Source organism: Rousettus aegyptiacus, unplaced genomic scaffold (genome assembly GCF_014176215.1).
Source record: "Rousettus aegyptiacus isolate mRouAeg1 unplaced genomic scaffold, mRouAeg1.p scaffold_m13_p_18, whole genome shotgun sequence".
Lineage (NCBI taxonomy): Eukaryota > Metazoa > Chordata > Mammalia > Chiroptera > Pteropodidae > Rousettus > Rousettus aegyptiacus.
This window is the reverse complement of record NW_023416293.1, coordinates 10,869,098-10,895,735: the sequence shown is the minus strand read 5'-3', so window position 1 is coordinate 10,895,735 and position 26,638 is coordinate 10,869,098. Positions and strand designations below refer to the sequence as shown.

At 45.9% G+C, this 26,638-nt stretch overlaps 1 protein-coding gene across 3 annotated transcripts in view; it reads right to left on the bottom strand.

Moving 5' to 3' along the window:
• Positions 1-5,691: 5,691 nt before the first annotated feature.
• Positions 5,692-26,638, bottom strand: part of TGFB2 (transforming growth factor beta 2) — a 65,450-nt gene continuing 44,503 nt past the window's right edge. For 2 of the 3 annotated variants that reach the window (XM_016165067.2, XM_016165068.2), the window contains 5 exons: positions 14,356-14,488; positions 14,136-14,246; positions 12,470-12,647; positions 11,230-11,383; positions 5,692-8,530 (listed from right to left, as the gene is read on the bottom strand). In XM_016165067.2, the coding sequence (XP_016020553.2) occupies positions 8,372-8,530; positions 11,230-11,383; positions 12,470-12,647; positions 14,136-14,246; positions 14,356-14,488 (735 nt within the window). In that variant the 3' untranslated portion in view covers positions 5,692-8,371. The remainder of the gene's footprint in view (positions 8,531-11,229; positions 11,384-12,469; positions 12,648-14,135; positions 14,247-14,355; positions 14,489-26,638) is intronic. The other variant, XM_016165069.2, reaches the window with a different exon arrangement.

Below are 26,638 nucleotides of genomic sequence, written 5' to 3'. Positions count from 1 at the left end.
CGGAGGGTTATACACCCCAGAGACCAGTAAAAAGACAGCAGCACCATGGACCGAATGTGAACGTCCCGGAGGCTCCAGAGGGTACGGAGGCCGCTCCGAGCCCCGCATGCTACTCAGGGAACAGGGGCCAAGGAGGAGGAGTGGGCGGAGCAAATCCCCGACGGACGGAGTGGTCAGCCAAAGCGACACAGTTATCTCGGCTTGGCGGGCCTCATTGTTCTACTACCCAGACGGAATGAGAAGCTCACGAGTTAAGTGGATTCAGTCACGGGAACCTAAATTATTTTTCTCATGTCTGCGTACAGAATCTTAAAACGCACGTCCACCATGTTGAGGATTAAAACGTGCCTGCCATCCATGCCATGGGAATGTACCGAAGAGGCGTAAGTAGGGACGGACGTATTTGAGGATGACCTGAGAAAGACCCGCCTGCTCATCTGAGAGGACCGCACTGGAGAGACAGAAGAGAGGCGGGTGGACCGAGGCGTCCCTTCACAATAGCATCAATCGAGGGGGCAGAAGCAGTGTTTCTTAGGGGTCGAAGCGATATTCCGTCATAGAGCCTGATCCTAAATCTGTAGAGACAGCATCGTTCCAGGTTTCCTTTATTATCAGTTCTTTTGTGTGGACCGGCGGAGTTAAACATGGGTTTATATTCCAGCCTCATCTCTGTCGGGCTAATGAAGGGCTTTGCCCGATTATAGCCTCTGATGGGAAAAGCATCCGGGCAAGTGAGGGCCCTTCCTTCTGCACTGTTTCTAAAATCATGCCCAAAGGGTGGCTTGTGATCCTGCATCTGGAACCGTCAAGATGGTAAATGAAATCGTGGTGCGCAAGGGCAGTTACAGCAGCTTCTTCCAGGCTTTCACTTGAGCGAAACAATCTACTGAGGGCAGAGACTTGACCTGTTTTGTTCACTTTTGTGAACCTAAAGCTAAAACCTAAAACGAAATCTTGTCTCTAGGATACGCTCAGTAATTATTTGTTGAATGAATGAATTACAAATAGCTGCTTCCTGCTCCTTGCTCTAATCACGTAACGGCACATGAGGACAACCTGCAAATTGGAAACAAACAAACAATACTGCAAAGGGCTTTATAGGTCGCAAATCCAACACTTTTGTTTTATCGAGACACTGAGAACGTTGTGGATTTCTCTGGACCCCAGACAGCACATCGGTAGCGGAGTAGGGGCTGTAACCCCATCCCTCGCCTTTCCTCAATTTAACAAATACTTGTTAAATTACCGTGAGCTAAATTATGTGTGAGGTACTGGGAACACAAGATAAATAAAGACCAGTCCAGAATAGGAAATGTAGCATTGAGGCTGCTGCTCCGAGGAAGACCCCTGGGGGTGGGCCGTGACTATTCCCAAAACCCGGCACGGCAGGGCAGAGACAGAGGACAAAGAGGCACTTCTTCCAGTCACATCATTTATGCAACCAGCACGTTTTTTAAAGCCTCCTGCACAAAGACAACGGCACAGTGGGATTCCTCCTTCGGGTCTTTCGCTTGAAGTTAAGCCCAGCTGATGAATTGTTTCTGAACTTCTCGCTACATTCGTTCAGTCGTTTTGGTGCTATGTACATATAGACATCGAACTGCATGTGCCATGTACGTAAAGCAGGGGCTCGGTGTCCCCCATCCCCTCTCCTGCCCCCTCCCCTGTGTCGCCTCCTCCCTTCCACTTCCACGGGGCCCTGAAGTATTCGCTGGACTCAGCACCGCGGACCCCCGGTCTACGGTAAGTAAATCAAAATGGATCCCAGCGCTTTGGGATTGAATTGTTTCCTGTGCTACCCCATTGGCGATATTGAAATTAAGAAATCACACACGTGCACGCACGCACACACACACACGCATGCCACATTTTCCTGCACTTCACGGACATTGCATTTTATTACACATTGAAGGTTCATGGCAACCCTGCCTCGAACAAGTCTACGGGCACGATTTTTCCAACAGGATTCACTTGCTTCGTGTCTCTGTGGCATGCACCCATCCAGGTTCGTGTAAGCGCACTCTGTGATGTTCGCACGGTGATGACGTCACTTAACAACACGTTTCTCAGAATGTACCCGTCAGTGACACGTGACTCTATCTGTGTGGGTGTGTATATATACATACAGATAGATGATAGAGCGAGAGATAGATAGATGATGATAGATGGTAGATAGATAGATGGATGGATAGATAGATAGATGGATGGATAGATAGATAGACAGACAGACAGACGGTGGATAGGTAGGTAGATGATTGATAGATGATGGATGGAGGGAGGGAGGGATGGATGGATGGATGGATGGATGGATGGATGGATGGATATATCTGTATATGTATATCTGGGTCTCCTTGGTTGAAAATGCCGCAGGGTTAATCCCTCACTGTTGACTGGCAGAGCCTATAACAAGTAGGCCAGGTCCAGAGGTGGCCAGACCTCCCTGTGGCTCCTCCAGGCCGCCCACAGCAGACTCCGTGTTTCAGCCCTGGAGGAATCAGAGTGTCCAGTGGTTTCTCAGAACACCAGGCTGCGGGCAAGGGGAAGATGGGAGTGGGAAGGGATGGGAAATTTGATGTTTCACAAAATGAACAACCACCGCTTGATTTAAAGTTCTCAGTTTTGTGTCCTGTGTAACTTAATTTTGTTTTAAGTGTAGAAATTAGCGTTGTATCCACATTTGAGAACAAGCCGAACTGCACGACTTCGCATTGCTTTTAGAACGGTATCAGATTACATGATTCCTTAGCTTTTTTGTGCCCAGCATCTTGTGATTAGGAACTTTCTATGTGATTCAGAATGGAGATTTGGGCCTGAGGAGAGGGTTTCCATGACCAGGTCCGGCCAGACCTTGACGATGTCACCTGAAGGACACATCTGTGTTCCTTTAATTGGATTGGTGTCTACGGGAGAGAAAATCCCTCTTTGGGCGGAAAAGCCTGAGGAATTACATTGTGCCCTTTTCTTTACAACTAATTGTTTTGCCTTAGTGTTTAATTATGTCTGTTCTCTCAGACTGAATATTCTTCGTTTTGATCACACAGCGGCCCCCCTGAGGACATTCTGTCCCTTCTCCCAGCTCTCTGCCGATTACATTGAAGGTTTGTGGCAACCCTGCCTCAAACGGGAATGTCCCACGTCTCCTTCAAACAGCCATTACTTGCCGAAATGAAGAAACCAACTACACGGTATTTCAAGGACATAAAGACACAATCAGGGAAAGACCTAAAGCAATTCTTTCATTAAAAATAAGGACATGAAAAGCATTCCCTTTGCAACGTTATGTAAAGTTATTCATATCTATTGACGCGATGACCTAATATTTACATTAACGATTCCTCTACTCTCATGGGGTCTAGTTATGATGTTTCAAAAGAGGCATAAAAACTTTTCCTCTCTTGCCTCTGACCTGGAATGTTAGCAAAACCAGGGTCTTATTTTTGTGTGTTCAGCACACAAGATGTGGTCGCAGAGACAAAAGCTGGACAGAGACTGGGAGCGACCGATTTCGCAGATTCGCAGTCAAGAGACGGGGTCCAGGTTTTGCTAGAATTACAGGGTAACAGTCATTGGCAGAAGCACAGGCATGTTCTACCTTAGGGCCCGAAGGCGGCTTTGAAATGTATATTCCAGCTTTTCACTTTTATGGGCTCTTTCTAAGGCTCTGAAAATTTACAATTTTGATTCCTTAAAAAAACAACGAAAAAAACCCACACACCCTGCCTAATACACGTGAGCCACATCTGAAATTTTAAATTTTCTGGCAATTGTATTAAACAAATAAAAAGACACAGGTGATATTAATTGTAGTATTAGACTTTATTTAATCTCATATATCCAAAATAGTCTTATTTAGACATGTAACCCATATAAAGAAATAAATGAGCCATTTCACTTGTTTTTTTTTTTTTTTTTTTTTTTTTGTAGTAAGGATTCAAAATCTGATGCATATTTTACACCTTGGTGTATCTCAGTTTAGTTTATCCATATTTCAACTGCTTGAAGACCACGTCTGGCCAGTAGCTAGTCTATTGAACTATGACGTTCTAGACCCTCCTCTTTCAAACAGGGTGACCTTGAACATGTAGCTAACTTTTCTGAGTCTGCTCACTTCTTATAAAATGGAGGTATATATGTATATATACCTACATCATAGGGCACAATGTGAGGTTAAGTAGGTTAATGAGAATAGCATCTAGTAGGTGCTTGGCAAACAATCATTATCATCTTGGGAAATGGGTCATTTGACTAGCCACTTTGTCTCTTTTACTTTGAATTTCACTCGGTGGACTTAAACAAAGCTTAACGTGAACATTTCTCCACTATTTTAAACAACGTCTGGTCAGTCGCGTAACCAAAAGGTTAACATATAGGGTTAGAAAATCGTCTCAGTGATAACTGATGGCTGGTCCACTTACGAGGTTAGGCTCTCGAGGGTTTACGCATTCCACATCAAGAGGAAGATGTATGGGCCCAGGCGACGGTCTGATATAAGCAGCTCATTAGAACAGGGTTGTCAAGAAGCCCAAAACAGAACAGCTTGGGAAACAGCGTTAAGAGTACCATTGATGATCTTCGACTACAGGCCAAATGCCAAAGGACTTTTCATATGTCTATTCACTTAACAAGGGCACAAAAACAAACGTGCAAAGCTCGGAAAAGCAGATCCTCTCATCCTCATTCTAATAAAGAAGCCGAGACTCAGAGTAGCCGACCCATTTGCCCAAACCGATACAGCTGCTCGGTGGCTCTTTTCATTACCTTATGCCACCCTCCGATTCTCACTCAGCACACAGAGGTGACGTGGGTTGGGATGATGGGCTTGGGACTGGCCCTGTGCAGAGAAGCATGAACTCATTTGTTTTAAAGTGAGACACTTTCTCTATCCGTGAACTGAGCACAAAAGTTAAAACACAGCTTGCAGAAAAGGGGATCATTTTCTATTCTTCCCAAACGCTTGCATTAATGACTTACTTCTCTGCGACATTCAGAAAACAGGCACAAACTAGTTCTTTCATGAGATAAAGCAAGACAACCAGATCGAGCCATAACTACTTTTTTTTATTAGTTCCATTTATTAAGAATTTGGCAACTCACTTGTGAAGTCTGGTCTTGCAGGGAACAGCCAAGGAAATTTGTGGAAATAGGAATTTTTTCTTTTCAGTGCAGTGAGATGGGGAAAAATGGAGGGAGAAGTAGCCGCTCCCAGAGACCATCCCCAAAGAGCACGTGGCTCTTGTTATATCTGGCTGGCCCAGCGATCATCCAAGTTATGGGGCTATAGGGGATGCTGTCTAGACCAGTTCTTTTGGCCCTGGGGTTGGCAGAACATAGAACCAGAAAGCCAAAGCATGGTCCAAACATCTCTCTGCATTTTTTTTTTTTTTTCTGGTAGACAGTCAAGCTGGATGGAAACTAAATCTCGAACAATTACCAAATAGCAATAAACAAGAGAAGAAAAAGACCGCACAAGACTCTCTTCAGTTCTTGAGAGATACATCCTGGCTCGTGAGCTGTAAACCACGACATTTCTGTAGTGAGTCTCCTTGGGGGGGGGGGGGGCTGTGGGGAAGGGGGAGAGAGAGCCACGATCTTAAAGAAAGTGTGACTTTTCCAGCTTGATCTCACTGTCATCGCATCATAGGTATTCTCCAGCTTTGATGATGATGCCACGATAGGAAAAACACATCGACACAGAATTGAAATAATTTATTTACCACGAGAGCACCACAAAACAGACAAAGGTGTTAAAATACAGCGTAATCAGTCATCAAAATACAGAACAGCTATTCTTATATTCCATTGTTTTTAAACCATGCCAACCATAAAATTGTACTGCTCCTTAACACAGAAAAACTGCTGCCCACCCCCGCCCCACATACTAACATTTCCCCCATTCCCCATTTCCTCCCCCTTCCCTCCCTTCCCTTGGCAATATTTACTTATGGGAAATAAAGACCTTATAGAACCCCAAACTAAAAAAAAAAAAAAAAAAGATTCAAGAGATCTTAAAATAGAGCATTTAAAATATTATCAGTGCATTCATGAGGAAAGACAAAATAATACAAAACAAATGTCATTTCTCTCTGAGAGGAAAATGCCTGCAGAAATAAAAGTGATTTACATAGAATTAATAGTAAAGTGGAAGACAAAAAAAAAAAAATCAAGACACTCAAATCTGGGACTGAGTGGCACCCACCACAAGGGTCTTTGCTATTGTGGCATTCCAACCCTTGCCTTTCCAGTTCTCCAACTTGCAAGTCCAATTCGTCACTATAATTAACGGTCAGGAAATTCCAGAAAAAAGAAGTTTACTATAGCAAACAACTTCATTTGGGGTTCACACCTCACTGCGCTGCTCTTTAGCAAAACTGCGGATATGCCACTGTTTGACCTATGAATTTTTATCTTAAAACTAAATGTGGCATCTGACAAACCGACATGGCCTACGAACCCTGACATAAGGTTACCTCCTCTGCAATGGTGTGTCAAGTCATTTATTAAAGCAAGGTAAATTCTAGACTCAAATCTATGTAACTGTCATTCAGAGGGGGAAAAAAATATCTTTTGATCATAGGGGAATTTGGTTCGTGCCTTTTCAATCTTCAAAGAACATCTATAAAAACTAAATGAGATATACTGACCTCTTTTTGTTTACTCCCTTAGATAAAAATCAGCTAAAATGGAACTCTTTCCATTTCCCCCTGAATACTAAAAACCTGATTAAAAAGAAAAAAAAATGCTTCCTATGAACTATCTACTTTTTAATAACGATAGATTTCTGTGGAAACCAAATGAGAGAAAACTTTCTTAACTCAGTCACTAAGATTCTGAGCTTGAGTCAGATCCTTAAGCCTTTGCTAAAACATTTCATCTTCATTATCTATGGATTTATAATATTCCTCAATTTTCCAAAAATAGAAGCTTTTTAACGTCTGAATTGATTTGTAGTGATGCTTAGAAGATGAAGTAAGACAACTGAACTCAAATCTATCACTCTGCAAAAAAAAAAAGAAAAGGACAAGTGGACTCAGGTAGCTTATTTCATAATAACGAACAATTCATAAAAAGCACAGGTGGAGGAAATGCTATAAACATGTATTTTTAGTGCAAGTCAAAATCTAGGGGCTTTTCTCAAAAGCACTGGCCAGCTAAAGGAAACACGCAATTCTGAGTGATCATTAAAAAGAGCCCAAATTTAAGTCCGATTCAAATCATAGTTGACATTATTACAGAACATGAAAAATATGGTAAAAATTTACACATTACACATAAAGTAGTTAATGCTTTGATTTAAGAGTTTGCAAAAAAAAGATCTGCAGATGTGTTTCCAATTATACTGGCTTCTACACCCATGTATTATAATAATATAGGTACGGTTACATATACCAACACTAAGGCAACAGCTAGAGCATAACTATACAGCAATACTTTAAGGTCTGAAGTTTGACCGGTATGAATCAAAGCATTGCAACGGTTTGCTGGTTGACTAAACTGACAAAGGACCATTAACAATTAAAAAGAAAAAAAAATCTTACAGACTTCTTCTGACTGAAAATTTCCTTTATTAACAACAGGCTTTTCAGTTTCGAAACTTACAAGAAGCTTCCTTAAGCAGTTGGTACATAGCATGTGTTTTCGGGGTCTTTATCTTAACGCAGACTCGCTTGGTCATACAATAACACACTTGGGTTTTCATCCTGTTTATATGACCTCTTTTTTTCTGGCTCGTTTGAGTTCAAGTTCCTTAAACCATCCACGAGTTTTGGCAAAGGATTTGGTCTCCACTTTATACACCTGTTTTATTTTCCAAGGGCAATGAAATGTTCATTATATAGTAACACACAATAAATAACTCATGGTTAACTCTAAGAGTAGAAAGGGAGGGTGCCTATTGCATAGCAATACAGAAAAATCAAGTGAGGCATAGGGTAGGAACGTATGTACAGCAAGTCCACTTAACGGGATTTTCCTGTTTTTTTTTTTTTTTCTTTCACATAATTAACACTAACAAATTCTTCCAGTGTTTATTTTTTTCTTAAAAAAAAAAAAAAAAGGTTTTGCTTCTTGTCTCTCTCACGTACAGAGTAGGTTGAAATGTGGAATAAAGCCTTCGACATTTTTTTTGTTTGTTTGTTTCAGATGCCAGTTTTAACAAACGGAACACAAACTTCCAAAGTGTTTGAACTAGTACCGCTTTTTTGAAATTGGTTTTTAACACTGATGAAGCAAAGCTCTCTTCCGTTTCTTGTTACACACGTTGGCTTTGCTGTTGTCATATCATCATCAATCATCATCATCATCATCATCATCATCATCACCGTCATCATCACCGTCATCGTGTGATTACCGTCTTGCCACGTTCCCCAGGATCTTAGCTGCATTTGCAAGACTTTACGATCATGTTAGAAAGCTGTTCGATCTTGGGTGTTTTGCCGATGTAGTAGAGAATGGTCAGTGGCTCTAAATCCTGGGACACGCAGCAGGGAGAAGCAGATGCTTCTGGATTTATGGTGTTGTATAAGCTGAGCACCTGGAAGGTCACGGGGGAGAAAAGACGACACAGGAGAAGAGCAAAAATAAGAGGCGATTATTTTTTAAAAACCTTTTCATATCGTTATCTTATCGATCAGAGCCCTGTAGGCAATTTAAACTGGTTTTGGTTTATGATCTCTTTTTCTGAACCCCGATTGTGGTCAAAAGGGGATGTGTCTCTGGTAATCAACGAATTTATCATTTTCTTGCAAAATCCTTTCCTCGTACATCGTAAACTATTGTTTCTTTAAAATTCGGATTGGCCAAAATTGTTCGACAGGTTTTCCGGTCTATCCAGGGAGTCCTTACTTTGACCCCAGCTTTGATGCATGTGCCTCCCAGGCCGTCAGAAAAACAGTTCTCGTAGTATTTGGTCTCGTCCCTACACTTCTTTGTAACCGAAGGTATTTCACGAGTGTATATTTTCAGTTCCCACCCTGCGGACTTTGTTTTTACCTCTTGGCCCTTGTCAGTTTTCTCTGGACAAATAAGACTTATATGCTAGGTGAAGAAATGGATACGTGGGTAAGGAGAAAAAACTTTTTTTTTTTTAGTAAAACCCCCATTAGAACTTTACCCTTAGGTATAGATAGAAAAAGACACCTGTCTGCTGCGTGAAGTCTTTCTACACTAGCGTCTTCTCAGGCCAATTTAATGTCATCTAAGTTTTCATTTAAAAGAAAAAAAACGGCCACCTTTTTAATTTTATGATTGCTTCACAGATACAATCACGTGAAGAATGACATCAAAAACAATCGTTATTCTTAACTGTTCGCTTCCTTACAGTGTGCTTAAAATAAATGAATAAATGAATGAACAAACAAACAAACAAATAAAAGTGATTACTAACAATAATAATAATAATAATTGGCACTCTGTTTAGCTTTCTGTGTCTAAATGGCAGTGACCAAGTTGGAAGATGTCATAGCCAGTGGTAGGACAGGATGAGCAGAAAGTTCTGGAATGAGTCCCGTGCCTTTCACCCCATTCGTTCTGTATCAGAGGGCAATGTGACTTTTAGCACTAAAAGTATGCGGGTTCCCAAGTGATGATAAGGAGACCTTTCCAAGCATGCCATCACCGTGCTAGTGAAACGGCAAGCGACCTTTTCCTCGAGATTCGCTGCAGCTTTTTCTGCCCAAGACAGAGATCTGTTCAGGGCGGCAACATTACCAACTTTATTCAGCTAGCTCTGGCTTCCTGGGTAACTGTCCAAACCGCATATTTGTGACCATGACAGTTATTCTTCCTCTCTCCTTGAAAAACAAGCCTGGTCTCAGCCTTCACACACTCCCTCTGTGTGTCCGGGAGGGGAGTTATGTTTCTCCTTGGCAGCTGGGCCTCGCCCACATCACGGCTACCGTCGCCACAGCCCAGATGCAGCAGCCTGGCCAGAGGGCTCGGACGAAGGGACAGGCGTGAGCGAACGTCCCTCACGTGGCTGAGCACATGGCCAGCTCTGCCTGCCAGAAACTACAGGGGAGCTGAGGAAAGAGCCGAAGGAAGGGGAGCCATCTTTGTCGACTTAAAGTCTAGCGTACGGAGGCATTGATAAATAAACGGACTTCACGTTCTCCTAGCACATGATTTTTCATAGGAATTAAAGAGAAATTGGATAATACGGATTGTCTGGAATAATTGATCACTCCGAAACTCTCGGATTCGGCCGAAGGCATTATGTGATCTCGCTGGCGGCAGGGCCGTTTTCCTAGCCCGCGGCGAAGGCAGTTTTTCTAATGCCTCTTTAATAAGGAGATTTACAGAGGCGTGACCCCAACGGGCGGCCACGTTTCAGGAATGAAACGCAGGGAGGCAGGGAAACACGGAGGCCGAGCTGTAAACCGCGCTGCTCTGCCTTCCAAGCTCTCATTTGTCACCAGCGGCCTGATCTTAGGCAAGCCACCTACGTGATCCAGACTCCCGTTTCTTTAGAAAAGTGAAAGGTTTGGGCAAGATAATTTATGAAGTCCTTTTGCCTTCTGATTGAGCCTTCCAACCCTCATCGGAGTAGCTTGCTAAAGCATTTCGAGTCTCACTGACTTCGGCTTATAGTCGAGAAAGACTAATTTTCCAATCATTTTCGCATGTCTCAATCACCTCTTTGTTCCTCGCATCGGCTCCCGAGCTTGCCTTTGTTGATTTTAAAGGCAATTTTTAATAGCAACCTGCCTTTCTCCTATGAGAAATTGAGGTTCAGAGAGGCGAAACAACTTTCTAACTGTCTTACACTTGTGGCTCACTATGCAAAGGCATCTCCTCGGTGTTCTCTCGAACACGACGGTCCCTGCCGTGGGTGACAATGGACCCCTTTTCAGTGGGGACCTGGGTCCCTGCACATCTCTGCCGCACATGACTCTGAGTGATCCAGTGATTCCAAAAGAGTTTCTCTAGCTACTTATTTATACTTCCAGCTTTTTAAAAATTTAAAAAAAAAGAAAACGAGGAAAAAAATAAACCAAACTTTGTTCTATGCCCATTTTATGTAAGGGATTTGAGCATCTGCAGATTTGGGTGTCCCTAGAAGGTTCTAGAACCAATAGCGCATGGCCACCGATGGACAGCTGCAGTTATGTTTTATGGGGGTCATAAGCTCTGCGCGGAGTTGGGACTGTAGGGGAGGTGTCGGTCCTCCACCTCCGCCTTGCTTAAGGGTCACCTGTCCCACGAGCAGAGGGGGCCAGTCAGCCGGACGCTTACCCTGCTGTGCTGGGTGTCGGAGCTCCACAGGTACGGGCACGCCCCAGCGCAGAAGTTGGCGTTGTACCCTTTGGGCTCATGGATCCATTTCCACCCAAGATCCCTCTTGAAATCAATGTAAAGAGGACGCAGGCAGCAATTGTCCTGCACGTTCCTGTCACAAGAAGAGCGACGGAGAGGTTAAAGCTGACGTCTCCCCCGCGGCATCCCAAACCGCGAGAACGGCTCGCTTATTCGACAAATGAGCAGGTATCATGGGCCACGCTTTGTGGTTTTATTATAATCTAAGGGACTTTCGCGATGGGGTATCACGGGGATTTGCTGGACTACTTTCCTTTCTGGGTTCTATACCCTGACCCCCTCTCTGTGACCTCAAAAATCGAGCCTTTCCCTGTCTAGACGACAGCAGAGCGTGGGCTGTTGGGGACCAAGGTCTCTCCAACCAACAGGGGAGCCATCTGGCCCCTGCTGCCCCCCGAGCACACAACGAAGCGCTGCAGCTGCTTCCGACGTGCCCTCTAAGACGGGTTCTTTCCCTTGAAAATAAATCCTTTATTTCAGTTCCTACTTCTTCATCTAGGGATGAAGCGGAGATCCAAAAACATGGAGACCGCACTTGGTGCCCAACAGGGGCTCTACAACCAAGCACTGTCATTTTACTCGTGAGGACACCTCGCCGCCCCGCGGCTCTTCAAACATAGAACCTTCCCCTCGGCAGAGCAGAAGCCACAGAAAAGCGGTCACGTGGCAACGGGAGGTAAATCGTGCTGCCTTCCCGCATCTCGTGTTCTGCAGCTAACGACGTGACAAATCACGCGCTCTGTCTTTCGCTCTAGTAGAAGGGCCGTGACCATGGACGGTGCAGTGAGGACGGCCTCATGCAGGTGTGTGTGTGTGTGTGGGGGGGTCTCTCTCATCGGGGAGCCACTGCCATGCCCCTCGGGTAAACAGCTCATTTTCTCCTTCAGCCCCAAAGCATGTCGGAGAGATTTTTAGGGACACAATCTCAGGGAGCTCGTTTTCTCCCTGCACACTGGATTCACTGCTAAAGGGACAATGGCTACACCACAGAGAGCTACGCGAAGCCTCTAGGAAGAATAACGTTTCGAGGTGCGATGGCTCCAGGGTACTGTGCACCTGGCCGTAAGCACCGGCTGAAGTTCAAGTCGGGTCGCAGTCGGGGGACGGGCAGGGGCAGAATGCGCGTTACCGGGCTTGTGAGAACGTTAATCTCCGTTACCTAAAACAATAGGCTGCGTCCAGAGCGCGTTTCTTCCGCCGCGAGGACTGTTGTGACTCCAGTCTGTAGGAGGGCAACAACATTAGCAGGAGGTGTGGGGTCTTCCCACTGTTTTTTTTCCTAGTGGACTTTATAGTTTTCTGATCACCACTGGTATATGTGGAGGTGCCATCAATACCTTGAAAAAATGCATTTGGGTAATAAACATTTAGCTTTACCTTCATCAAATATCATCAGCCATAACTTCTTTTTTTTTTATTTTGTATATTGTCACAAATAGCAGTGATGACCACCAGACGACGCCAGCCATCGGCTGGGGACAGTCATTCCCCGCAGAGACACAGAGGGCGTGAACCGGGGCTACCGCAGGTGACAACGGACGCTGTAAACGGGGCTCCGAGGCAGGGCTTGCGGGTTAGGAACGTCACTACAGAAGGAGTCTTTGACCTCCAGTCCAAGGGCCGGCCATCTAGGCAGGGAACTTCCGGCCATCCTCGGCTGAGGCTGTGCTCGACCCCTCGGTGACCGCCACGGCGACAGAAACCCGCCTTGTCACCCGCTGGTTTGCTCTCTTCCTGGGGCCCCCAAACTCTTTCCTAACGAGCGTTAAGCTGAGGCTTACACTAAATTGCAGTGAGTTCGGTTCAGGCGAAACAGAAGTCACCCTTACCCAGTGCTATTTTGGGAAGCTGGATGGAAAGAAAGGGCTTTTTCATTTATTTTATGGCATCCTCGACGCTTTCCTGACTCCATCCGCGATCCAGAAACTCAAGCTCCCCGAAGCACGCTCGAGAGGCTGCCAGTTTAAGCATTTAATCTCCACACTCTGGAGAATCCCGATGAGGTTAGAGACCGAAATAAATCTCTCGACCTCAGGGAGTATTTTTCCGTGAGCAAGGGCCACCGTTCGCCTGGTCCAGGGCGGTGTTCATGAGGGAAGGGGGACCAGCTTCCTGAATTGGGGCGCTGGCGGGGCCAGTGCCGAGCCTGGGTGCAGAACCCTCCCCCCCCCCCCCCGGTCCCTTCCTGTCATTCAGCGACTCGGTACCTGACACGTGGGACAGCCCGAACCCCGGGCTTCCCCTTGGTCTCCTTGACTTTCGGCTAATTCACTAACAGGTGAGCAAGAATGTAGGGAAAACTAAACCCCTGTTATACGTTTCTGAACTATGATAAAAGTCTGATAAGGAAGACACTCAAAATCTCGGGCGCCAGGGCTACAAAAGGTGACGTGCTCCCACGCGGGTGAGGTGGGCTAACGAGGCCGAGGGGACCAAGGGACCCCCTCCTCTGTGAGATACGGCTGCGGGCTCCTGGCAGTGGGGGTCATCAGCAGCATGCTCTCTTCCCCTAAAACGCCAGCACGGATGGAGCGTGAGCTTTCCGCCGAGGGCTCAACTGACAGTTTAAGAGTTCGGAGGGTCGTCGAGTCGGCCAGTGAGCGCCCGGCCATGAACACTGCGCACCGGGCCCTTTCTTCCAGTCCTTGCTGCCTTCGTGTATCTTCCTCCAACCGCATCTTTGCCCGAACAGATGAGACTTCCCAGGCCTCCCCAAACGGTCCCATTTTCACACGCCCCCTGACTCCGCCCCCCCCCCCCCCCCCCCCGTCGAATGATCAAGAGACCCTCCCCTCCCCCCGCCGCGTACGCCCGAGTCCAGTTACCTGCGAACCTCGCTTCCAGCTCTTCACTTTTGTTGGGGATGATGTAATTGTTAGACGGAACGAAGGTGCAGCAGGGGCAATGTAAACTTATTTTAAATCCCAGGTTTCTGTCTGGAAAACAGCAAGTCAAGCAGGTCATGGGCATGCGTGTCTCACCGGCTTAGGGGTGCCGGGCCCCGAGGGAGGAATGGGCGGGGGGGGGGGGGGGGAGGCGCGTCACCTTTGTGGTGCAGCCATTCGTGGACGGCGTCCGTCACGTCGAAGGAGAGCCACTCCCCTTCTGCTCTGGTTTTCACGACTTTGCTGTCGATGTAGCGTTGGGCCGGGGACGTTAAATCTTTGGATTTGAGAATCTGGAGGAGGGGAGAGCAAGAGGAAGGCCTCGGTGGGCGCGCTGACCGCGCGACTACACCCGAGCCGTGGACGGAACCCCGAAACTCGCGGGGCGAAATGTCGCTCCCGCCCTAGGACCTCCAGGTCGCGTCGTCCTCACGGCAGGGCCACGTGCATAAAAACGCGAAACCAGGCCGTTTGCCATGAAAAACAGAGCTACTAAATCAGTTGCGTGTTAGGATAAGGTGACAGGAACCATAAAGCCAAGTGTCTGAAAGAAAGTGACAGTAATGATTTTACTTTGCTGACATAAGCTTTGCAAGATTTCGGCCATAAATTCTATGCTGTTAAGTTAATGGTTTTGTTACCCTGCTTCCCCACTTATTTAATTTGGGGAGTTGGGATGTGGGGAGGGGGAGGGGTCCTTTTCGGAGGAGCCATGCTCACCCTCTGCGGGCCCCAAATGATAAATCGCCTTCTAATAAAGAGAGAAAGGTTTTAACCCCGGTTCCCAAATCCACTGACATTACAAAAATGTGGCCTCGGCTTTGAGGTAAGTCTCCAGCTGGGGTTTTTACTCTCAATGTGACTTGTTATGATTTATGAAGATTTTCCACATCCCACAGACCAAGAATGGATCCGGGCAGGAGTCTGGCATGATGTGCAGTGACGATCTAAAAGCGAATCACCCTGAACACAGAGATGTGGAAGGACACATTCATTTCAAATAAATAGAGAGAGATGCCAGTGTGATCTTGGGTTTCTGTAGGAGGTGGACCTTTTGGGTGGGTTTGTGAAACTTCTGTCAGTCTTTAAATGACAGTGCTTTTCTTAATCATTCAAAGCGAGATGCTGGGTCTCCTGGAGCTATGTCAGCCCCTGACCCAAATCCGTCTGCTGCCTTCCTTCAGGATTTGGGGGCTCAAGCCCTGTCATTTCACACTGCCTTTCCTGACACCGAGCCTAAGTCCTCTGTGGTCATCTCACACGTATGCGTTTGGTCTCCAGCACGTTCGTGAGCTTCCGCAGGGACTGTGTCTTCAATCTGATATCCTTGGAAGGCACAGCATTCGATTTCATCGGTGTCTGTGAAATGATTATCTGACTATCCAGAGGATTTATTTACTCTCCTTCGAACCTTGGAAAACAAGAATGCATAGTCTTCCCGTCGTTTTTTGAAATGTACTTCTCTTCCATGCGTACGTGATTTGTTTCAGGTCATTTGGCAACAAATGTGTCCTAGAATATCTGGCATTATAGAATTTATTTTTCCCGGATTAAGGAAGCTTAGAAAAGGGAAGCGATTTACACAATTGAGTTTTGAAGTGTCTTCATGAATTTTAGACAAAACCTACTCTACAGACCCTACCCCTAGGGCCCAACAAACCCCACAAAGCGGAGAGAATCTAGTCATGGTTCTCTCCACAGGCAAGAGATGCTCTTTGTGACGTAATGGAAGCAAGTAAACACGACGTGAGAGCACACGTCATTTCCTTTCATTTAATCCCCTGAGATATTCCTGCGAGGTAGATTGAGAAAACAAAACTCTGGGAGGCTAAGCATCTCCCCAAAGGCCTCACAGTGAGGACTCGCTCTCCCACATCAGTGCTGGGGGAGCCGGGCCTGAAACATCATTCTTCGTCACCCGCTTCCAGGTGACAGAGACCATGCAATGACGGAGGCAAAGATTTTTAATAAGAACATCATACAGGATGTTCTTATTAAACATCATACATTTTCATACAAGATGAAAATGTAAACTGTGGAAGGCATGGATTCATGGATTCAGTGAATGCCGACGTGAACCTGTCATGTTAAAGACACGGCTTTTAACAGCGGCAAATCCTTTGGAATTCAAACCTCACCCTGAGAACGCTCCCAGCTGAATAAGTAAGGTACCACTCATCCGATTCAGAATAAATGGCGTAATTAACCCAAACTAGGATAATGATAAGACAATGGCCGGGGGCGGGGGGCGGGGGGGGGGAGGGCGGAGACATTTCCAGGCATGTCCATCTGCCTCGTTGTCTAAAACCCACTAACACACCCAGAATTCATTTTTTTCTGTCTTTAAATTTCTTCCCCTAATTGACCTCCTATAATGATGCATTATTTCCTAATGCTTTGGTAATTGCTTTGCTCCTTTGGTAATTAGCAGTGAATATCTTATTCATCTTCATATCCTTAACACTTAGACACACTGTCTAGAACAAAACGTTGCTTTCTTTGTTGAATTAATCACATGACATATATATGTATGTATATATAATCACATGATTGATATATATGTGATTATATATATATATATATATATATATATATATATATATATATAAAATGTCTATGGCATCTACCCATGAGAGACATATATGAGTGTAGACAGTTTCACTGAAGACAGTTTTTAAAAAAAGATCATGACAGTTTTGACCATAATGGCAGAAAACACACTCTCTAATCCATGGAAATTCTTCACCTCATAGAGAAGGAATGAATCCTGATGATCTTGCTTTAGAAACAGACCCAAGGGGAGCAAAACTATTCTGAAACTTTTAATCTCGTTAGATTCGTGCTTCCTCTGCCGCAGAATGAATGCTAGTAAGTTCTGACAACTGACAGCTTCACGTTATCACGGGGGCAAAAGGCCTTCCACAGCTTTTTACCAGTTCAAGAACAGGCCAGTTTAAACCACCCAAGAAAGACAGCTAGCTAGCTACTTAATCCTGAAACAGAGAAGCAGCTCTGGTCTTGGTGGTGTGCTGTCTCGAACCTTCTGGCCAAGGAGTTCTTAAACCCACTTGTTGCAATTTGACTCCTTTTTTTCTTACCCAGGCCTCCGTGGAAACAGGAAACAGCTGCTCCCCATCACTCAGAGAATATCCCTCATATGCTTGGAGACTATTATTAAGTCCCCCTCAGCACGCTCGCTCTCTTTCTCTAAACTAAATAAACCCAGTTCCTTTAGCCCATATTTAGAGGAGTCGTTTCTCAAACCTTTAATCGTGTGAGTCGCTAACAAGGATGAATGATGCTTTATAAAAGTCCTCCTCCTACGGCTTCGTGATTTTGCTTCAGCAAACCTTCTAATCACACGTCCAACTCTCAAATCTTAACTAGAAGGGTATCTTCTTTCCAAGAATAGGCACAATTTTCCTATTCCCTGTTGACGTTCCATTGATCGCCATGCGAAATGAAACTGTAAAGGGAGACAATCAACCCGCTGCTGTATTACTGATTAGTACTTTCTTAAATTCAAGCATTTATACCAAATGGCCACACCAGGCAGCTTCCCGGTCTATTTTAGCCTGTGCTGTCTGCCTTCCTCTCTCTCATCTCTCAACAACAAGTGCATTGAGTGTTAACAGTCGTGAACATGCAGCTGTCGCTTTTAAATTCCTTTCTGCATCTTATCATGACAAAGATAATTTAGCTGAACAGTGGAAGCTCTCTTAACTGGCCTCCTTTTAACTGGCCAGATTAACTGGTGTTGTCCATTTGTCCTGGAATATGTACCAGCTGGTGCCCATGGCATGTGGGGGGTAATGGCAGGCTACTGTCTAGTACGTTCCAAGTGCACTGGCCTCACTAGCGGCATTGAACGCTTGGCGAGTGTCAACTGTATACGTTTCAAAACCTGTTTCTGATCGTCAGGCTTGGTATTGTAGTTATGTGAGTCAATTAAATGGTCTAGAAACTGACGAACTACGGGACCAAAAGGAAAGAGAGCTGTTGCCACAGGGAAAACTGAGTTGAATGCCTTGAAAAGTTTTCATAAACATGAGTCACTTTAGAAAAAAAAAAAAAATTTTTTTTCTTTGGAAAAGTTTAGTGGTTCCTCAAAAAGGTAAATATAGAATTGCCATATGATCCAGTAATGACGCTCGTAGGTATAAACCCAAAGGAAAGCATGGACTTTGGGTACATACAGCCATGTTATTTACGATAACTGAAAGGTGAAGACGATCCATGTGTCCATCGATAAATACGCGAGAAACAAAACGTAGTGTATACACAATAGAATATTATTTAGCCATAGAAAGGAATGAAATTCTGACACATATTACAACATGGGTGAATCTTGAAAATATTACGCTAAGTGAAATTAGCCAGACATAAAAAAGACAAAATATGATAGGACGTCACTCATCTGACGTTTCTAGAATAAGCAGAAAGTAGAACAGAGGTTACCAGGGGCTGGGCTGGGGACGTGAGGAGTAACTGCTAAATGGGTACGGAATTTCCGTTTGGTTTAATTCGAAAGTTCTAGAAATGGATAGTGGCGATGGCTGTACAACATTGTAAATGTACTTAATAACACCGAATTATATACTTAAAAATGATGAAAAGGTAAATTTTATGTTCTGTATATTTTGCCACAGTATTTTTTAAAATAAATTCAGATGCAGCAGAGACAGCTATGAAAGAAGTAACAAAAGGCATAATGTGACAATAATCTAGGAGGATCCTGCACGCGGACTGCACGGCAATTATCCTGAAACCTCTCTTTTCTTCAAAGAAACTAAAATCTAGAAATTACAAACGGTGCACTATGGATGCGGCTCACGCAGAAACTGTAGCAGGGAGAGAGAGCCACAGACAAAGACGAGTCCTTGGCCTTTTATAAAAAACCCAGCATGGAAATTGTGCAGGTGCGTGTGTGTGTGTACAGATGTACACACGTAGATGCTTTAAGGTAAAATATTTAAGGTCTGCATTCTCTCTCTCTCTCCAGCCCCCCCATGTTTCTATAATCCCCTGCTTTAAATTTTTCTTTAAACAACAGACCAACAACGATTCCTGACTAACTTAGAGAAGAGGGCTTCCGACGTACTGAAATGGGATTCAGCTGTGTGTCATGTTGCTGGCACCCACACGATGTTTTCGTGTTACCCACGTTGTGTTATTGATAGACACACATCAATGATACGTGCAAAATACCCACACGCCGTCTTTGGCAAGGCTCTTCACTGAATTACCTAACTCTGTACACAAAAGCATCTATTCATCTTCCTACCATTGGAAAGCAGCCAATCAGGGGGTGGATGGAGGTGAAAATCACCGATGCCACCCAATAGTTTGGGAGCAAAAAGGAACAAAAAGAAATAGACTAGGTGCGAAATTACGGCCAGAGAAAAATCTTAAGTCTTAAAGGAATAATGCTGTAAATCAACTCGGGCTTCGGCGTAGACTTTAGGGGCAACACCTCTTCCGCTCCTGTGAGACACTGCGAAGGGTTATAAGAAAGCACTGGAAACTATTTTACTTTGCATATTCAGACATCGACAGACCTATGGGGGAGTCAACAGGCCAATTCAACCAGATTTCTAACGGAAAGAGAAATTTAACAACGGGCTATAGAGGAAACTACGGCTTAACGAGTGTAAACCCACCGTGCTGCTGTCTTTACATGCATGTAAGGTTTTCAATGCATTCAGTGCTGAGCCTCATGCCCAGAGTTTGTGACTTAATACGGATGAGGATGGGGCCCCAGACTTCGCATTTCTGAGCTGTCCCTCGGTGGTGCGCCGGCTGCAGGTTGGTCCAGGGGCCACGCTGAGAAGCGTCGTTCTGGTCTATAGTTACGCAGTTCATTTTTTGAACCTAATTTCGAATTACACCTACGTCTGTGTAAATTCTGAACTTATTCGACCTCCGTTCTTCGCCTTTCGGGGTCTCTCGGGCGCTGACGTCTGCCGTCGCTCCCGGCCACACGGCACCGGCCTCTGCGCGTCCCGTGTGACCTCATCAGCTCGATGATAACAGCGTGAAATGACGCAGGCCAAGGCCGTGACCCGTCGCCGGACCCTTAGGTATGCCTCTCCGCCGGGGCCCTGTGTCTCGGGTCAACACTCTGCGTTATGTCGTATGCAGTGGACAGAAGCAGAATTTCGAGCGCAAGCGAGGTGCAGGCCCGGTGCAGGCCGGGAGGCCTGCCCACCTTCGCCAGCTGACGATCCATCCATTGCCTCTGTTTCTTAGGTTTCTCAGAGAACCCGTAAGGTGTGCCGAGTCTGCTGGGAAATCATTAGCGTAGCGAAAAGGTTCACGGGCTTTGAAGTCAGGCAAACATACACTATCATTTACTGGATCTGTGATTTTCTTATTTATAAAAGGATTGATTAAACCCACCTTATATATTTGTAAGGGAATTAAATGACAGGGAAGGCTGGTATTCAATAATAAATGTAAGTTATTATTATAATCATGCTCCTTACCTGGTCAAAATCTTCCAGAGGCTTCTACTGTCTGCTGAATAAACTCCAGATTCCTTAGATTAGTCTTTAAGACACAACTTGCCAAAAAGCTATCATCTTAGACACACCTCTCATTTCTGGAAGCCTAATCTAAACACTATCCCTAAAACATATACTACATGTCCCAAACTCTGTGTTTAGGACTAGTATCCCTATCAGAATGTCTTCTCCCCAACTCTGATTTTTACCTAAAAGCAAAACAAACAAAAAACCCTTCCTGCTATTACCTCTTCAGTCAGGTTTTTCAATAAAAGTATTACACGTTGTCAGTTTTCTTGTCCTAGCTCCCCAAGCAATTATTGGTTACGCCGAGTGGTTAGCCCCGTGTACAAAGTGGCTTCAAGAGTCACCCTGTGTGTGTGTATAAATGTCCATTTCTTTTAATGGGGTAGCAAGCTCTTAAAAGATAGAGAGAAACAAATGTATTTAAATCTCCGCGAACCTTATATTCCAGTTTGCTGACACCAGCAGTTTAAAGAATACTATATTTGACCCTTTCTGGTTAATGTGCTTCATCACAGGATGAAAATAAGAGAGAAGAAACAAGCAAGAGAATTCCTGGGTACCAGAAAGTGGAGCTGTACGGAGAATCGGGACTGACAGAATCTCTTTCCTTGATAAAATCACCTTTCTCCCGTTTAACCGCGGTCTCCTTGAACGACGCAGACCCCCCCCCCCCGGGGGTGCCGGGTCCTCCTTCAGAAGGGCTGACACACCCACGGCTCGTCTCGCGTCCCCCGTCTCTGTGTCCTGTCATCGCCACGGCTCCTTTGCGAGGGCTCCCCACTGCGAGGTCCTGAGCCTGGAGGCCTCGAGAGCGTCCCCAGGCAAGCCTGTGCGGCAGGCACCCGAGGGACACGCACCGAGGGAAAGACACCCACACAACTACCGTTCCGCCGGAGCTCAGACATCTTCGTTATGAGGCCCCTCGGCTAACGCTTTATCCTACATAGCTCCGGACGACAGCATCCATGTGAAGCGAGGACAAAGTATGGCATGTGCGGATCTTTCGTGAGCTTTGCAGAACTGTCCCCACGTGTGCCTTTGACACACACACACACACACACGCCTCTCCTCTGTGACCGTGTAATTCTCTACTGTTCCCTTCACGCTTTTCTTTCTCTACAGATGGGCCTTTGTGCTGGCTGCACATGTGTGTAAACGAGCCAGTTCATTTCTCCAGGCCGAGGGATGGACGAGTCGTGTGTGAGCCGAAGTCTCGCGGACGCTGCCCCTCCACCGCACGCCTAAGACCCTCACACGTGAACCGCGCAGCAGAGAGAAAGGTCCGCCTGGACAAAAGTCGCAGCAGCCGGGCAAGCGAAGACAGTCAGTTGGCACGACAGCCCGTGACAGGGTCTGAAGGGAAACTAAGTCGCCCTTGAGGCGGAACCACACCGACCGACATGAATCCTGATCATTCTAGTTGGTTCCTGCCTCGGGAGGGGACCAGCCTCCCCGACAAGCCCTCAAGCTCTTTGGGGCCATGTCTTCTGGTTTTCTTGTTTGATCTTTCTGATTCCACTCTGACTTTGCACTGACACACTCACGCTCGGGGAACACGCTTCCCACACACTTGTCCTGGCCTCCAATAACACGTGACCTCTACTACGATTTAAGTCCATGCTTACGGTCAGCTCAGCACTTAATTTAGGGGGTGTGACTATAAAGTAATGACTCAAAAAAAAAAATGGTAATGCTTCTGGTTTTTCTACAAACATACGGAGTTTATGGGTTACCTAAGAATATTAGTTACACTAACTTATTATGTAATTTTATTTTTTTTAACTTCATGGTTATTATCCACTTAACCACTATTAGCTCTGATTAAATAACAGAATAGGGGTGTATGTGTATGTATTTATGTATACATTTATATTTATAAAGATGGATATCTTTAAAACAAATGCAGTTGAATTTCTAAATCCAAATAAATGAATGATATTTCTCAAGTCCGCTCATGATATTCCACAGTTATTTCAACAATGCTCCTTGTACTTGAATCTTATCTTGGAATGTTTCTTAAATTCATTCAAGACATTTATTCAGCATCCACGATGCACCTGCCACTGGTTTGGGAGATTATCTCTAGAGGTGGCGATGAGATTATCGGCGAGGTAAAGATGGAGGAGAAAGGCAAGCATCGCAAATGGCGAAGAGTTAGGATCGTGAAGGCGAAACCGACGGTGGACAGTGAGGATAGGAAGTGTTTGCTGGGAATGGGACCCCGAGCAGGTGACATTCGAGGAAAGACCTAAAGGACTGAAGGGAGGGAGAGGCTTCTGCATAGGAGAAAAGGCCCCGGGGTAGAGGGACGAGAAGCCGCGGGCCTTAGTGGGGAGCGACCACGGGGTGTCCGAGCGGCAGAGACCAGCGTGGGGAGCCGCCTGAGTGAGGGACGTCACGGCTGGGGGTGGGGGTGGGCGAGAGACAGGACGGGGACAGCCTCATAAGGCACAGGAAGAACTTTGTCTCCCACCCAGAGTGCGGCGAGAGGCCTTTGCAGGTCTCTGAACAGGGACTTTTGATCTGACCCATATCTCGGCAGAGGTCATTCTACCTGCAAACAGCGTGGCCAGCTAGGAGACCACTGCAGAGTTCCAGCAAGGGACAAGGACCTCTTGGACAAGAGTAGCAGCGGCCAAGATGTGAGAAGTGGCTGCACTTCGGATCTGTCTTTTCAAAATTGCCGTCACACAGGAAAATCAACTTGATCACTTTTCATTTCCTTCTTCCCTAGAACTTCGGCAGTTTTCAAAAAATCAACACTACCTTTCAAAAATCCAGATGCGTCCTCATCGAAGGAATTCTCCACTGTGGCATCTGTTCTAGAACATGGTTCTACAACAGAAGCTCCAAAAAATACAGCGAGTGTAGACTGATGAGTTGCAAATGCACGTTTCCGAACACTTCCTCGCGCACAGCGTGGCAGGATTACCGTCCGTGCAAACCTCTGCTCGCGAAGTTAACGGACGCCAGGTAACGCCACACCGGACGCAAATGATAACGATCCGATTTCCGCACGAGGGAAGCATGTCGCTCGGTCAGACGGAAAAAGCCTGAGATATTAATAGCCTCGTGCGAACAGACCGTTGATTATGCCTCGAGGCCTTTTTCTGAAAGTGGGTTGCTGTAGGCGTGTGTCTCCGCCGTGGCGCCTGGGTTTGGGCTGGCGTTTGGGACACTGTAGGCTGTAAAAGTCTGTGCAGCGGGAGCATGGTGTCACTTTATTTTTTCAGTAGCGTTTTGTGCAAGTCTAATTGAACAGTCAGTCAGTTTTTTTGGCTGACCCTTTTTATTCCGCACACCCTTGGGCAATATGAGAAATGAAAGCTGAACTCCGTGTGCGTGTGTGTGCGTGTGTTTGGGGTTAAGAAGAGGGGCGACTTTCATTAACCCCATTAGTGCTGTGTTCCCCAAAATGTCAGAACCCTCAACTTTCACTTGATAGCAACAGAGCCCCGTATGAAGCAGGCCCACACCATTTACACTGAATTTTTACTGTAAAGCCTTAGGGGCTGTGTGTAGCTTGAAAGTGTTTGCAGAGATGCTATGTGAAATGTGCATTAAAGTGGCCGTTGACTCACTCCTCCTCACTAAAATCTTTTTCTCCATAAATATCGATGCATCCTTTCATCCTCGAATCTGAAACATCCTTTAACATTTACTATGCAGCTCTGCTCTGAAGTGGAAAATAAATGGACGCAAACAGCTTAGGATTTAGCCACTGTTTTGGTCTATCCTCGCGAGCGGTCTCTAGAAATGACATGTCATCACGTTCGACAAACTGGTTACTTGTCTCAATGCGAATTCAGATAGGCATTCAAATCTGAGTATTAAAGAAAGAGGTCAGAGAAAGCGAGAAGACGGATTTTGTTTTACTCTCCTTTGTCAGAGTTTTTCTAGAGGGTTCCATGGGTGGCGGGGAGAGTTCTCTTATTAGGCAAAGGTGACTTCGACTGAAGCTAGATGCCATTCTCTCTATGAGGACGAACAGCGCCACTGGGCCTCCTGAGTCAGAGAACCTAAGGTTCCTTTCAAATCCACTGAGCTTGTATCATACCTTGGAACATTCAGCTTCTACTTATAAACAGGACCCCGCCAGCAGACTGTACGTTACCAAGGCACCCAGCATGAACATCTGTGGCCTCACACCAGCTCTGTGCAAGAACCCGACATTTTCTTCCTGATGCTTTATGATGTATGAACCCAGTACATCCCACTGCCTCCCAGTGAGCTGTTGTTGCATAATTTTATCAGTGGTCCGAAGCTCATAAGTTCATCTTGAAAATAACCTGGCAACTAACGTTGGCGGGTAGCTCGGTAGAAGGCTCTTCTTCTTGGAGTAATTGAAGACTTAGAAGTCTTTGATCTCGTATTTTTTTCCCCCAGAGAACCCAATCTTTGCTTTCCCTCCAAGTATCACTCCACCCTCTGGCCGGCCTAGTTTCTCTTATTTTTCGTCTGTTCTGGCTGATACTGAGGCGAAGAGAAAGGGAAAGATTTGCTACGAACAGCACAGTGTCTGGTGAGAAGTGGGCAGCTGGGACTCCAAGCTGCGTGGCCCTGGCCAAGTGACTTAATGTGTCTGTGGCTCAGTGTCTTTCTCTGTAAAGTGGGAAAAGGAAACAGGAGTAGAAAGAAGACTTTAACTGGGTCAAGGGCGTCAAAAAGTCTAAACTCCCAGCTATTAGATACGTTAAGTCCTGAGGGGTGTCACGTGCCCCATAGTGACTGTAGTTCACAATACTACGTCGTACATTTGAAAGTTGCTAAGAGAGATCTTAAAAGTTCTCACCACAAGGCAAAAAAAAAAAAAAATGTGTAACTATGTGAGCTGACAGATGCTAACCTAACGCAGTAAGCATTTCGCAATACATACCTTCATCGAATCGTTATGTTGTACACCTTAAACTAACAGAATGTTATATGTCAATTATGTCTCTGGAAAAGATAAAGTTTCACGACGCAAACATCACAGGATAGCCTTGAGGACCCCAACACCTGGGGGGGTCCTTAGACGACAGTCTAGCACACAGGCAGCTCCGCCAGGTGACAGGCAGCAGTGACACCCCAGGTGCTCTCAGGACATGCGTTAAGATTTGAAGGCCACCTCAGAGAGGTCCTCGGGGACTCATTCTAATAAGTGAGAATTGCTTTTCATGATCACGCCCATAAAGCGCTCTTTGAAAACCATTTTAAAATCTTTAAACGTATTCTCCGAGATCTCATCTACGACATTCGTGGGTATGGTATTTCCCCGTTTTCATCAGACATACAAAGAAAACTCTTGTCCAAATAATCCTAATATCCAAAGGTTTAGAACCCAGGACAGCGGGAGGTTCACACGCACAATGTCAGCTCCTGTCTCTGTCTAAGGTCGGCCCACTTGCTAGTCACACTGTCACACACGCCTGCCGCTCGACTCTGGCGCGCTCGGGGGCAGTCAGTCCTGCTTCTCCGGCCGCTCCACGCTCTTCCTGGAGGCCGGCTTCCCCCCTGCGTCTCCCCAGCCTCGGGCGCGGGGCACCGTCTGTCTGGTGCTCTCGACCGGCCCCTTCAAGACCCTGTCTTTGCACAAACTGCTCCTTCCACCGAGAACGCCCACCCTTCGTCCTGTCTTGACAGACACTCCTCCAGGCCCCACCCAAATATCAATGCCCTGCTGAAATCTTTTCAGCTCTGCTCTCTGTGCTTGTACAGGTTGTTCATGTGACATTGTGACACACCTAAGTTACTCGTTTATGCATCTGCTCCCTCACCAGTCTCCGGGCTTCCAGAGCAGGGACTTCACGGGCATCAGAGTCACCTGGCGACCTTGTTAAAAATGTCGGTTCTGATTTACTGGGTCTGGGGTGAGGCCTGACAGGCTGCATTTCTCTTACAGCTCCTAGGTGATGCTCACGCTGCTGCCTTTAG